Here is a 12,772-nt window from a genome sequence, read left to right as displayed (position 1 = left end):
GAATAAATGCAAAATGCTTAGCCAGCCCTCCCTCTAAGTTGTAGGTACTCGCAGTACTCCCTTTAAAATGTTATACCCTTAACTCACAATACACACAACCACTTAAATTATTTACAGTGGAATAAGAGCACAACAGAAGGGAAATTAATGCAAGAAATTTATAACAGGATTTTGACAAATCCAAGGCATTCTGCAATTCTTCCGTAGGGTTCCTGTGGGTGAAGTGAAGTGCATTTTGTTGGAAAAACAACACAGGCGGCACCACATGTACTCATGAATGCAAAGCAGCAGTAGGGGAGTGGCTTTAAAGCAACGTTTTATTGTCCGGTCACTTAACGCCAGTCTGCTGTCAAAAGTTCATAAGCTGATGACATCAGTCCATTTCCATCTGTACAGACCTTCAGTGAGGTGCTAAACCCCCCCCAAGACAGACAGACAGACAGAGAGGCCTAGGGCTCCAGCGAAGACAACACTATGAACCCACTTGCATGCAGGATCCTCCATTAGCATGCTCCGCTGTGGCTCCGGTGCACAGTGGATACCACGAGCAGGGGGTGCCGCTTTAATTGCAAGAGGCTGGCGGGGTATGGGCATCCAAGCCACCCTCTTGTGTTGTGCGGTCAATGAGGTGGGGAAGGGGGATCACAGTTCAGCGGGGCAGGTGTTGCGGTCCTTGCAACAGAAGTAATGCACCACTACCCCATTAGGATACCGGGCAAAGGCGCTGGAAAACATCACATCACAAAACCAACTCGTAAAAATAGCTGGAGCAGTATTTCATCTCATGATTGTTTTCTTTATTAATATTTATGTTGCTATTGTGCAAACTATTAATAAAAGATGTCCTCAAGAGGACAAAGGCAGGGTGCCTACAGAACTTGAACCACCCCCATTTCATTATAAAACAGCTTTTTTCAAAGCTGAGTACAGTGTGTTCTGGAATCATGTTGGCTAACAGAAGTGGTTTCTCTCAGCTATAGCCTCTTACCCCAGTCAGAGTGAGCTGGGTCCATTTCAAATGACATAAGAAATAAAGCAGATCATAGATCATAAAAACCAAGTGCCAACTGCACTGAGGTCTCCAGAAAATAAATCAGGCATGTTAGATAATAATAAAAAAAAAAAATCCCTTTTTTTCTCCATGGTAGAACTTTGGTTACTGTCATGCTATTTGCAGAAATAGGAGATGCCACTGCTCATGGGTATACAAAAGTGTCTAGCTGGGTGAAAAATGGACACGTTAATGAAGTGATACTTTCTTCGACATGGCCAAATGAAAGCGAGTCTTGCAATTAACAATCCCGGTGGTCACCGACTCACCTGTTTCCAATCTTCTTCTTGCATACGCGACATGTTTTCTCCTCTGTGATGATGCATTTTACCTGCTGGTGGAAGATCCGCTCCTCTTGAACCTAGAAAAACAGGTAAATGCAACCAAAAGCAGACAAATACAAAACACGCAAAAGTAGACATGCTCGTACCCCACAAACTCACCCGCAGGAACTCTGCCTGCAACAAGCTCTTCAGCACCTGGTTGAAGCGCTTCTTTTGGGCATTTTCCTCCAACACGCTCTCCAGGAACACACGGATCTCACGGATCTGTGTGTTTGCTGGAAGCAAGTTTATTGCCTGGCACACAAGAAAGGAGGAGGACAGGTTAGGCATACCGAGAGTACCTACATAAAATGCAATGATTCCAATAAGAGATTTGATAAAAACCTTGACCTCAGACATCTGTGATAAAGTTTACTTCTAAGTGGATAGAGGAAAAATGAGCTAAAACTAAACTGAAGATCAACCGCAAATCTGTTCATTTATAGCACACACACTGTCTGAACCGCTTGTCCCATACGGGGCCGCGGGGAGCCGGAGCCTAACCCGGCAGCACAGGGCGTAAGGCCGGAGGGGGAGGGGACACACCCAGGACGGAGCGCCAGTCCGTCGCAAGGCACCCCAAGTGGGACTCGAACCCCAGACCCACCGGAGAGCAGGACCCGGTCCAACCCACTGCGTCCCCCCTCAATTATAAGATGCAGTACAATTTCAAGTGAGAAATTTCTCACGTATACTTTTTGACCTTCAGTGCACCAAGACTTCAGATTAGAAACTAGAAAAAGGTACTGGACATTCCAGAAGCAGATAGACGCTATACTGCAATAAAGACTTAATGTACGCAGCTTGAACTTTCAGTTTTTTCCCTCTCCAGAAAGCTTCAGGTGAGTGTGTTAATTTACTCTTTACATCAAAGACTGTGCTCAAAAATGTCTAAATATTACAGGTAAAAGTTTGATTCCATGTACAGTTTAAGTTTCAAATGTACCTTTTGATGGGAGCATTTTACACCAAAAACTTGGCAGAACTGCAGAGACAGGATACTTGGTAATTACTAACCTGTCACACATACTGTATTGCTTGAGGTTGAGTGCTTTGTGATGCATGCAGTCCCAGACTTTGTGGCTGTCTATACAATGGTTATGTCACTCAGGCAGGACTGCTCCTTAGCCCAGTAACAGGGGAAGGAACGGGAAAATGCAGGGTGGCAGGACTAGGATGCCATAATGGGAAAAAGTGTAAAACTAGGCTGTGGATCTATCTGACCCGAACAACACCTCCGAAAAGACGGATTTCCTCAAACAGGCATGAAATTAGTGAACTGTGTCAGTACTGGGGGAACTCAGCCTCTGAAACCTGACAGCCCATCTTAGCTACAACCAAGCTTTCCAAGTGGTTTGGGCTGACTAGCCAATGCTTGTTGCACTTGTGCCGCAGGAAAAATAGTGTGAAGATGGACAACATCTTCACTGACCTAAATGAAAGCAGCAGTTGGCCAGTGAGAAGGTGCTATGATGAGTAAGTAAGCATGACGAAGCTCACGTTTCCAAGCCAGTTTCCTGTAGAACTCTAGGTAAATTGCTCCATACCTTGGTTGTGTTCAGCTTGCTATGGTGCAGCTCCAGGACGTGGAGAGCAGCCTGCAAGTTGGCCTGTGGTTCAGGCAGATCCATCATGATGGGCACAAGGCAGCGCACATCTGGGGGGGACAGGTACATGCGCAGCAACGACAGATATACCTGCAGACATAAAGGGTTTATAACTTGCATCACAAAGGAAATTATATTAGGACACTAATTAATGTTATATGGGGAGGGACTCTGCTTACATCTTTGTTCCCCTCAGTCACTCTATCATAATGCCGGTGACAGTACCTGGTGAAAGAAAGTATTATTTTCCAGGATACATCATCACTCACAGGACCAAAACAGATTAAGGTAAAACTTCATCTTCTGAATAAATAGGGTATCAAGTCCCCCCCCCCCTTCCTGCGTTGGTGCACTGAGACCAAGGTCTGTGAAGCTATGCAGATGGTCTAGGGCATTGTTCTGTGGTGAAACAGAGGCTCCGGCCCCAGGTGCACAGCAGAGCCACCGAGAACTAATTCACACTCACTCTTCTGCCATGCGGGTGTCCTTCAGAATGTGCACATAGATAAACAGGGCCTGCTCATGTTTTCCCATTCTACCAAGGAGCAGGGCACGTTCCTCCAGAAGACCTGAGCCAGAGATAAGACACATAGCAGCCATGGCATGAGTACACCTGGGTAATGCATTCTAAGAAATGGTTGAGGTATCAGGAATGCAACTTCACATTTCAAACCATGGTCTTACCCAGTATATCACTAATCCAAATCGAAAAACCCCAAAACAGCCAGATCTGCCCCTGACAATATTCAGTCCTGCTGTCTTACCATCAAAGGGGAAGTCACTGATGAGCCTTGTTGGCTCATAACTGGAAGAAATTTCCAGGAAGTTCAAGAGCTTGTTTCTGAACTCCCCAAGATCACCCTCCTCCTTCCCTGCAGCTACAGGGGGCACACCTGAAAGGGACAAACACATGAAATCCCTCACTTAAGAACTGGGTATAGTTGACCTTTGTAGTGAAGAAGATCATTGGATAGTTGTGCTGACCAGTAGGGAGTGAGCAAAGATAATCCTTCATCAACCCTTGTACTTTCTCCAGGTAGAGTTGGATGAGAACATTATGGAACTCAGGGCTTGTGTCCTCCCACACATGGATAATGTGTTCCAGGTATGGCACTGCAAGCTCCTTGAAGCCCTCCTTCAAGAAGTTCAGCACCTTGTCCCTGGGCAAGGTCTCCACCTCAGTGAGGTCCTCTGTGAAGATCTGCCACACACAAAAAAAATATTCCACTTCCATTCATCTGTCATTTTCCTAAAGTTTCTAATAACTCGAAAGGTTCAGATTAACCTAACCAACTTAGTCTGTACCTTCAAGCCATCTTCTGGGCAGGCTTTCAGCACCCAAGGAGAGAACTCAAAAATGATCCCCAAGTTCTCAGATCCTGAAAATGCAAAGCAGTGTGAAAAAAGTAAAACCGAAAGTAACAGAGGATTAGGCTACCTGGATTTAAAGGAGAACACAGAAGACTAACCCAGTCTCTGGAGGTACTGGACTGTGCGCTCGTGACCTTTCAGTGGAGAATTTGCCTTTGTGGACTGATCCAGTAGTACCTGCAAGGCTATGAGGAAGAGCAGAAAGAAAAAGGTAATGAGGCAAGGATGCATATAACAGAAGGAGAGCCTCTAGTTGTACATCTTCGCTGTAAAACAGAGCCTCAATTAATCTGTTTGTTAGTTACATTGCTTTTGGAAATACATGAAGTAATTGCCACTTCAATAACCAAAGGAAATGCCAGAATATTGGCAGCTGTCTTGCCTGGGAAACATATCACATCCTAGCAAATTGATGAAAATGTACAACATGAAACAAAAAGCCGACGAACTTAATTCAACAAAATTAACAACAAGTCAGGTCTCAGAGGGTTTGCAGTTTACCAAAATAGACTGGTATTTTTTCTATTTATAACAAAACTTCAGAACGTTAAGACGATTAACATTAATAATGACAAAAGTAACTCTCTCAATCCTTCAGCAGTTACGCTCACCCAAAAATTACTTGTTAAATCATACACATTACACCCATTTTAGCATGCATCATTCATGGATGTGTGTGAAGATATGAATTTAAACAAATTACTCAGTCTGTATTCCTTTCTATGTAGAAGTAGCCACTGGCACATGGACCCCCAGAGGTTTATTTTTCTCCCTTGACTTTTCACTTGGAGTTTTTTTTAATTTTTTTTTCCCTTTACTCCATGGCCAGGTAGCTTATTTATAGCTTTAATATCTAATATAGTTATTGCACTAATTTAATGTATAGTCAACCTTTTATTTATTATGTCTCCTGATCCTTTGTTCAGTGCTCTGTCACTGTGTGAGAAGAGTGCTCAATAAAAATAAATTGAATTACATGTTCACCTTTCTGGTGCAAGCCCTTCTTCTCATAGAGAATGATGAGCTCGCTGTACTTGTGGGCCTTCTTCAGCACATACTCGCACTCCTCAATGTGACAGTGATTGTTCTCTAGTCGTAAGAGAGGTGAAACAAGAGCCACGTTGGTCTGCGGGGTGAGGGAAGAGGACAGACGTGAGTGCTATAAATGGCAAAAGGACAGATACTCAAGTTTCAAGATAAATTTAGCTAACATGTGATTAGTGCACTACACACTAATTTCCTACTATCTGGTCCCAATTCTTTCCTGAACAAAGACCAAGAATTGAAAAAGTAGATAATGAAATTATTTTCCCTTACTTCTTATGGGGAAAAATTCAAACGGGTTCCACACCCATTCTAAATTTATGCCAAAATCATCCTAAATGATGTCTAATATCATAAGGAAAAAATTGTGTAACATTAAAACAGAATGAGTCATAATATACATGCAATCAGTTACGCTTGCATTCCCCCCCCAAATTTTCCACAGTTTAGTCCCAAAAAATAATGGGAGATGTGTACTTATGTCTTAGAATACTTACATTGTAACTATTTTTGAGCACAGAACTATGCATAGATCTGTAATGTTCAAGCACACAAGACTAAGGTAACAATCATTGAAAAAAAATATGTAAAATGTTGACATTTCACAATGGTAGACACTCCAAACCCTTTAAAAAAAAAAAAAAGTTGTAAACTTTTGAAACAAAACTAATCACCGCAGATTCTCAAGTGTGAACTATGGATTCTAAGTGTCAAGGATGTACTGTATTAACAAAATATGCCTTTCCTATGCCTTATAACACCTATTTATAGAAGATTTGGTGTCTGAATGCAGGAGATGTGGTGAAAGAGGAATTCTTCCTACATGCAGGTAACATTTGAGCAGAGTCGTATCAATGATCTGCAGCAGTTTCTTGCGGCTCTTGATGGTGGGGGTGCCCTCCATTAGGGGGGATGTGGTGGAAGGATCAGAATCATTCAGCTGCTTTACAAGGTGGCTGCGCTTCTGCAACATGTGGACACACAGAGTGAATGGTGATCACTTAAGCCAACAATGCTGAAAAACTGACTGGCAAGGAAAGGAGCAAGACAGCTCACCTGTGTCAGGTAGTCAATAAGTGCCAGATGGGCCTTCTCTAGTTCTGCACCAGACAGCGTGGGCAACGGGTTGGGGTAGTGCAGCTGCTTTCGGTAATCCGAAGGTAGGAGGTCCGGATACAGCCCAATTACATGGGTTGGATCTGTTCGGACAAAAACATCAAGGACGACAAAAAAAAGCTGCTGGGCCGGACGGAATTTCAGGGCAAGTTTTAAAAACATGCAGCGAGCAACTGGCTACTGTCTTCACAGACATATTTAACACCTCTTTTAAAAGCTCAACTGTAGTCTGTGGAGAAGCATTCAGGAAGATTTTCATGATACATGTACATGGTATTTGTATGTATGACAATAAACTTGAAATAGCAAATAAGAACAGTATTTATGCAAAACAGATCTGGCAGCTTACCTGTGCCCAGCTTGGCAAACACCTGCATCGAGTCATCAAATCGCTTCTGACAGAAGAGGTTGAAAGCATACAAGTTCTGAATGTGGTGGATTTGTTGCCTTTTGTCACCATCTGAGTCATCCTTCATCTTCTAGGCAGCAGACAGAGGTGATCGTATCAGAACTTACAGGGCAATGCACACAAAGACACAAAAGTGAATAAAGAAGAACAGGAGGCCAGGTTAACACATAAACTTTTACATCCCCTTCTTGGTTGAAAAATATTTCAAATCCAGTTTTTACCTTTGACAATGGGAATCCCTGTGAGCAAAGCTAGAAAATTATGAAAATTATATACCTTACACAAGCTCAGTATAGTACAACATCCTTTAACATAAAATGTTTCCAATTTTCTTGGTTTTATTTTTGTGTAGTCAATCTATTTTCATCTAATCGCTGCATCAGTCTTAGTTTCCCCACAAACCTGGATATATCAGAAAATCAGTTGGCTTCACTAATATACTCTGGAAAGCCAAATGGCACTGTAAACAGGAGAGGCTTCTCTCCAGCTACTGGCAAAGGGAACCTTGAAGACATCACTTAATGGGCAAGTAGCCAAGGTACTGCGATTAGCATAAGGATGCCTTCCATGGTGGAAGGACGCCAATTATATTCAATCACTTTGGAATGCTGGGACATGCTCAGCAGGATGGCACAGTGGGTCTATGGCCTGCGCAATGAAAACAAACTGTGAACTCAGAAGGTACAGCTTCACCTGCTGCGCAACTAAACAGCTTCCGCGCTGTGTACATTTCTGCTCGAAAGGCAGCGATGAGATACAGTTATCCTCCCCCCCCACTCTTCCAATTGGTTTAGAATGGCTTCTCACCGCCAGCTGCAAGGCCAGTTCAAACTGTTTGTCCTGCAGGAGCTGCCGGATCTGGGTTGCTATGGAAACAGGCACAAGGCGCCACACAAAATGGTTGCTGGCAACATAGACGATATTCGGTCTAAGAGAAAGATGATAGAAAGAGAGAGAGGGGAGAAAGAAAAAGGAAAAAAAAAAAAGATGAGCAATAAAGGAAAGCGGTAATTTTTCATAAGAGCTGCGGCCTGCCGGCAGCTCATACCATAACGACTCATCTGGCAAGACTGCCAGAGTGTAATGCACTTTAAAATCAATTATCTGTAGAGTGCAAGAGTGTCAGCAACACTGAGGACATCCTCAAACATGAGGCCACAACAGTGCAAAAAACAGCAGTTACCTCTATGAGTACGACAGGGGTCGCAAGCAGGTGCATCTGTTCTGAGCTTTGCGTTACGTATGTGAGCTCAACGCTGTGCGCACTTCCCCATTTCCCCTCCTCAAACCTCACCCAGCAGAGGTGATGAAGCGTGGTCGTTGCAGCTCCACACTCTGCACCAGAAGCCTGGGCTCAAAGGTGCGGATCTCGACATACCGAGGGAGAACCGCAATGATGTAGGGGGGCTGGTGTTCTGTGAGGTGGAGACCCAGGAACAGCACAGCAAAAAGGAACACAGCTCAGGTCAGACAGAGGACAGCACAGGAAGAAACTTAAATCAGCAAGGTCTGAAGCATCTAAGGCAGCCCTCTCCTCTCAAAACAACAGGCATATTAAAAAATGAGAAATAACTTCTTTCTGTAAGACCAAAGAAAATAAATAAAAATGCCCATATAGTCCATTGGACCATAGAAGCAGGAAATGCAACTGAACTTTGTGCCAGCAGCTGCATCAAGACATATGGAAGATCAGACAAACTGAGCTGAAGGGTAGAGGACACGCTTTACATAAAACATGACGTCTCTAGAGGCAAATAAGTGCACAAAAGTCAAGCCAAGTCAAAAAGACCGCTAGCCAAAGAAATCTGCATGAGAAGTTCACATGAAAGACCAAAATCACCTAAGCCAGGACTGTATCAGACCAGCCTTCCTAAGTCCCCCCAAAAACACACAAACGTGTGTTGCGTATTGAGCAATTTTGGCCTGCCTTTTATCTGGGGAAATTGCAAACTGTTCAATGCTTTACTCAAACCTCAGCTTCAAGTTTTCATTTCCCTTTTCTGCTCTGCCCTTTTCTATTCTAATAAGTAGTTTATTGAAAACGCGTGCGCGTGTTTGTTTTCTCGATTATTAAAACAGACATGTCTTGTTGTATAAGGGCGTGGATAATACAGTATAGTACTTTTTTTCGCGTGTTTCCTCTGGCTTAGTGAAACCACATGAGTATCAACCAATGCTGTGCATTCCAGCTCGGGAGCAGGACAATCTGATTATGTGGGGAAAGACAGAGTGACTCAGTGAGTGAAGAGCAAATTAACAAGTTGGTTTCCCTCTCACTCCATAACTCAAGCCATAAGCACGACTTCAATAACCGCGCAACCTTTAATAGCCCGCTTCCCCGTTGCGCCCTCTGAACATCCTCACTGTGCATACAGCTACATCTACAGGTGGAAATGAGGTGTACCCATTGCAATGGGGATGTCTGTCCAGTTGAGGGCACACTTCTGTGTGCAAACCCCATCTTCGTTCAACACTACTGTGAGGTCATCCTGGCCCACTGCCACTTTCCCATCAGCCAAGGGTGCCACCAGGGGTTCCAGCTGCTTGCCTGTGGGGAACAACTCCTTGATGGAGCCACGTGCATCTACCTGATGGAAAGAGACACACACACTTAGGTGTCAAGTAGCACTGCCCACCATACAAAACATAGCCAATCCATCCTTCACCTTGCATTTTCCTTATTTTAGGTAATACCTCTTCACCAAGCCCTCCCTGTACATGAGACATATAATTTTCTAGAATAGTTAATGCTTTAGCTTCTTCCGTCTAAGACAGGCAGTCAGACAACTCACCCGAATCAAGTAATAGTCCCGCTTGAATCCCACACAGATGGAGTTCTCACACCAGGCCATGGACTTTGGAATGTCTGGTGCAGCAAAGTCCCCCTGAGGCACACAGGAGGAGGGAGGAGAACCGTCTTGAGGAGCACAATTCTCAGACAAACTACCGAAAAGCTTTCACTCACAATAATGCAGCCACGCGGAGAGACAAGATCAACCTAGGAGCTTCCTCCTCCGCTCACCTGCAGTTCATGAAACTCCCGATCCTTCCAGTAGTACAACTGCAGCTTCTTTTTCACCGCAACACACATCCTCAGCTGGGCCTCGCTGGAGCTGGACTGCTACAGGGACAGAAAGACATACCATGCTCACTGACCTTCCACGTTCGCGGTAAGCCATGGCTGGCCCACGATTTTATGCCTCCGCTGTACACACCTGCAGGTCACAGGAAAAGAGCGTGGCTCCTCTTGCTTTGGACACCACAGTAATCTGCTGAAAGGTCAGGAGGTCGTGGACATGGATATTGTTCTCTGTCAGAGAACAGTCAATTGAGATCATTATTCCACTAATAAATTAGTCTTTGTAACCAATGTATGGCAAGCTATTTAAAGACTACCAATAACAACAAATCCACATAAATGTCCACAAACTGAGCAAAGAACAAGCTTTTGTAATCCATGTGATGAACAAAAAGAGAGTACCTACCAAGAAGACTGACCAGGATCTTATACTGTGACACCACAAACAGCTGAAAAAGAAAAATTTAAATTAATAATAAAAAAAAAAAGAAGGTGAGAACAACAAAGCGGCAAAACGAGGAAGTTCTGTGACAAAAGACTTCTTGCACCAGGAACCACAGCCAGCTATACACAGTGTTATTTTATGTGCCCAAACTGGATTTCATTTGACACATACTTTGGTCACAATGCCATTCCACCACTGTTAAAACTTGATCTAGGTACTGCGTAATCAATTATGCATCACGATTTCATGTAATATTTATGCACAGAACAGCAACAAAGTCTAATTCAAAGCGCTAGGAAGAGTGACACCTTGACAACGTAATCATATTACCACCCCTGGACACAACCGCCTAAAATCGTGAAAGTTTAACTAAAATACAGCATTAAAACCATTTCTTTTCAAGATTTTACACAGGTATTCTGAAATATGCATTCAAAAAGGCATGAATTTGACCACAGCTAAAGGAAACAAAAATATGAGCTAAGGGCAAGTGTAGTGGTTGGCACGGTTGAACTTGCACTTGAAGGATCCAGATCTGAATCCCTGCTCCTGCTCTAGTACCCTTGAATAAGATACTTACTCTGAATTACTCCTGTAAAAATTACCCACTTGCATACACAGGTAAATCGTTGTAACTTTACATCGTAAGTCTTTAGGGGAAAACCAAAACAAATGAAGAAACGCCAAACATTTTGCATGCGTATAAGAGACAAAGAAAAAAAAAAAAAAAAAAAGTCCAGTTCTGAAACGACGACGACCCGACAATGAACATACCTGCTGGATCTTCTTTGAGAAGTTCTTGTTAGATTTCTCCAACGTCACTTCAAACCTGTTTGTACCTTTGGAAGAGAGTGAGGACAGCACATATTTGAGGACATTAGCACCGATACTGGAAACACGCTTTGGGGGCGAGGACACAAGGTGACGCGTCAATGCCCCGGACACTTTCGGTAAACCCTCTCCGTGACTCTTTCACCTGCATCCTTCTTGATGCGGTACAGGAGCAGGTGGCCCGGTTTGGTGCCCACCAGGAGCCAGTCCTCTGCAAAGGACACACACACACACACACACACACACACACACACACACACACACACACACACACAGAGAGAGAGAGAGAGGGAAAGCATGACTTGAGTTCACTGTGATGCAGAAGCCCAAACAACAAGTGATGGTCATGGTGTGTGTGAGATGACGTCTGACAGCTATTCTACTCTCCCAGCAGGCAGCCGACACACACACACACACACAAAATCACACCGCATGATCATGTCCGTGCCTCGCGCCACGAGTGTATCTGCGGCGAGCAGCGCCGCGGTGTGTGTGTGTGTGTGTGTCGGCGGCCGCACTCACTCACCCCAGGCCGCCAGGCACTCGATCTGCAGGGGCAGCTTCTCCAGGATGGGCACCGGCTCGTACGCGTCGTGCATGATCGTCACAGAACGATCCGCGAGACCTTCACAGCAGGTAAACCGAAAAAACGGGCGGGGGGGAAGCGCCCGCACGGCGCGCGGACAACAACAGCACGAGCTTGTGGCTGCGCGTCTCGGAGTCCGCCGAGCTGCTGGGACTCGGGCGGAGGGTTGGGGATGCTCGGGATGCTCGGGATGCTCAGTCTCTGACCCCTGCTGCTCCTCAGTCTGTCTCTAACTGCGAACCCACATCCTCCTCCTGCACCCGAACCCGAACCGCACCGCGCCTCCCTTCCTCGTCGAGGTGTCGCGGGTCCAACCGCAACGAGTCGAGAGCCGGGCGGGAGGAGAGCGGGACGAGGTTCGGCCCGTTGCAGGAAGTGAGGAACACCGCGCGTCGATATAAACAAACACACACAGCCCCGGGAGCTGCGGCGCTAGACAGGCCACGCGTCCGTCAACATCTCCTTAAAAATAAATACAGAGCAGGTACTCTCCGTTGTCGTCGTCGTCGTCGTCTTCTTCTTCTTCTTCCAAATTCCACGGAAACGCACGTTCGCCCACCACACAGCTCTGTTCCTTCAACAGCCGCGCCTTCGGTTCCTTTCACTTCCCTTCGGTTCAGCGCAGGGCGCCGCGAGATGACAGAGCGCTCCTCCAGGGCCACGTGACACGCACGTGACCGCGAGCCTCGCGCCCGTCACGTGGTGCGACGAACGCTCACCGGCGCACGAGTTTACGTGAATCTGCTGTTGCCGCGTGCCTCGTGCGGGCGATGGAAATGAACGCCCGTAAAGCCCGATTCCTTCCTCTATTATTGCTGTTCAGGTTGCATATTCCGTGATCCACAGGCATAGTCAACTGCACATTACTTGCCAATTGATGTAGCTAGGTATTTTACTGTAGTAATTCGAG

The 12,772-nt window shown here is 45.2% G+C and overlaps 1 protein-coding gene across 3 annotated transcripts; it reads right to left on the bottom strand.

Moving 5' to 3' along the window:
• Positions 1-12,518, bottom strand: vps39 (VPS39 subunit of HOPS complex). 3 transcript variants are annotated; one of them, XM_018727833.1, is made up of 24 exons: positions 11,803-12,518; positions 11,422-11,487; positions 11,220-11,284; positions 10,407-10,449; positions 10,137-10,231; positions 9,944-10,042; positions 9,714-9,806; positions 9,326-9,509; positions 8,216-8,336; positions 7,729-7,849; positions 6,862-6,991; positions 6,453-6,595; positions 6,220-6,360; positions 5,337-5,478; positions 4,451-4,537; positions 4,287-4,360; positions 3,966-4,182; positions 3,746-3,874; positions 3,448-3,550; positions 3,161-3,206; positions 2,922-3,071; positions 1,495-1,629; positions 1,321-1,412; positions 1-724 (listed from the first exon to the last, which is right to left on the bottom strand). In XM_018727833.1, exons 1-24 carry the CDS (start codon positions 11,873-11,875, stop codon positions 643-645), a joined length of 2,631 nt encoding a protein of 876 aa, XP_018583349.1. In that variant the 5' UTR covers positions 11,876-12,518; the 3' UTR covers positions 1-642. The 3 variants fall into 3 exon arrangements, with proteins under 3 accessions (XP_018583349.1, XP_018583350.1, XP_018583351.1); XM_018727834.1 differs by having other exon boundaries at positions 6,862-6,988; XM_018727835.1 differs by having other exon boundaries at positions 9,944-10,039.
• Between the last annotated feature and the right edge of the window lie 254 nt (positions 12,519-12,772).

Source organism: Scleropages formosus, chromosome 15 (genome assembly GCF_900964775.1).
Source record: "Scleropages formosus chromosome 15, fSclFor1.1, whole genome shotgun sequence".
Lineage (NCBI taxonomy): Eukaryota > Metazoa > Chordata > Actinopteri > Osteoglossiformes > Osteoglossidae > Scleropages > Scleropages formosus.
Note: the sequence above shows the minus strand (reverse complement) of the source record. Positions and strands in the feature narration are given on the sequence as shown.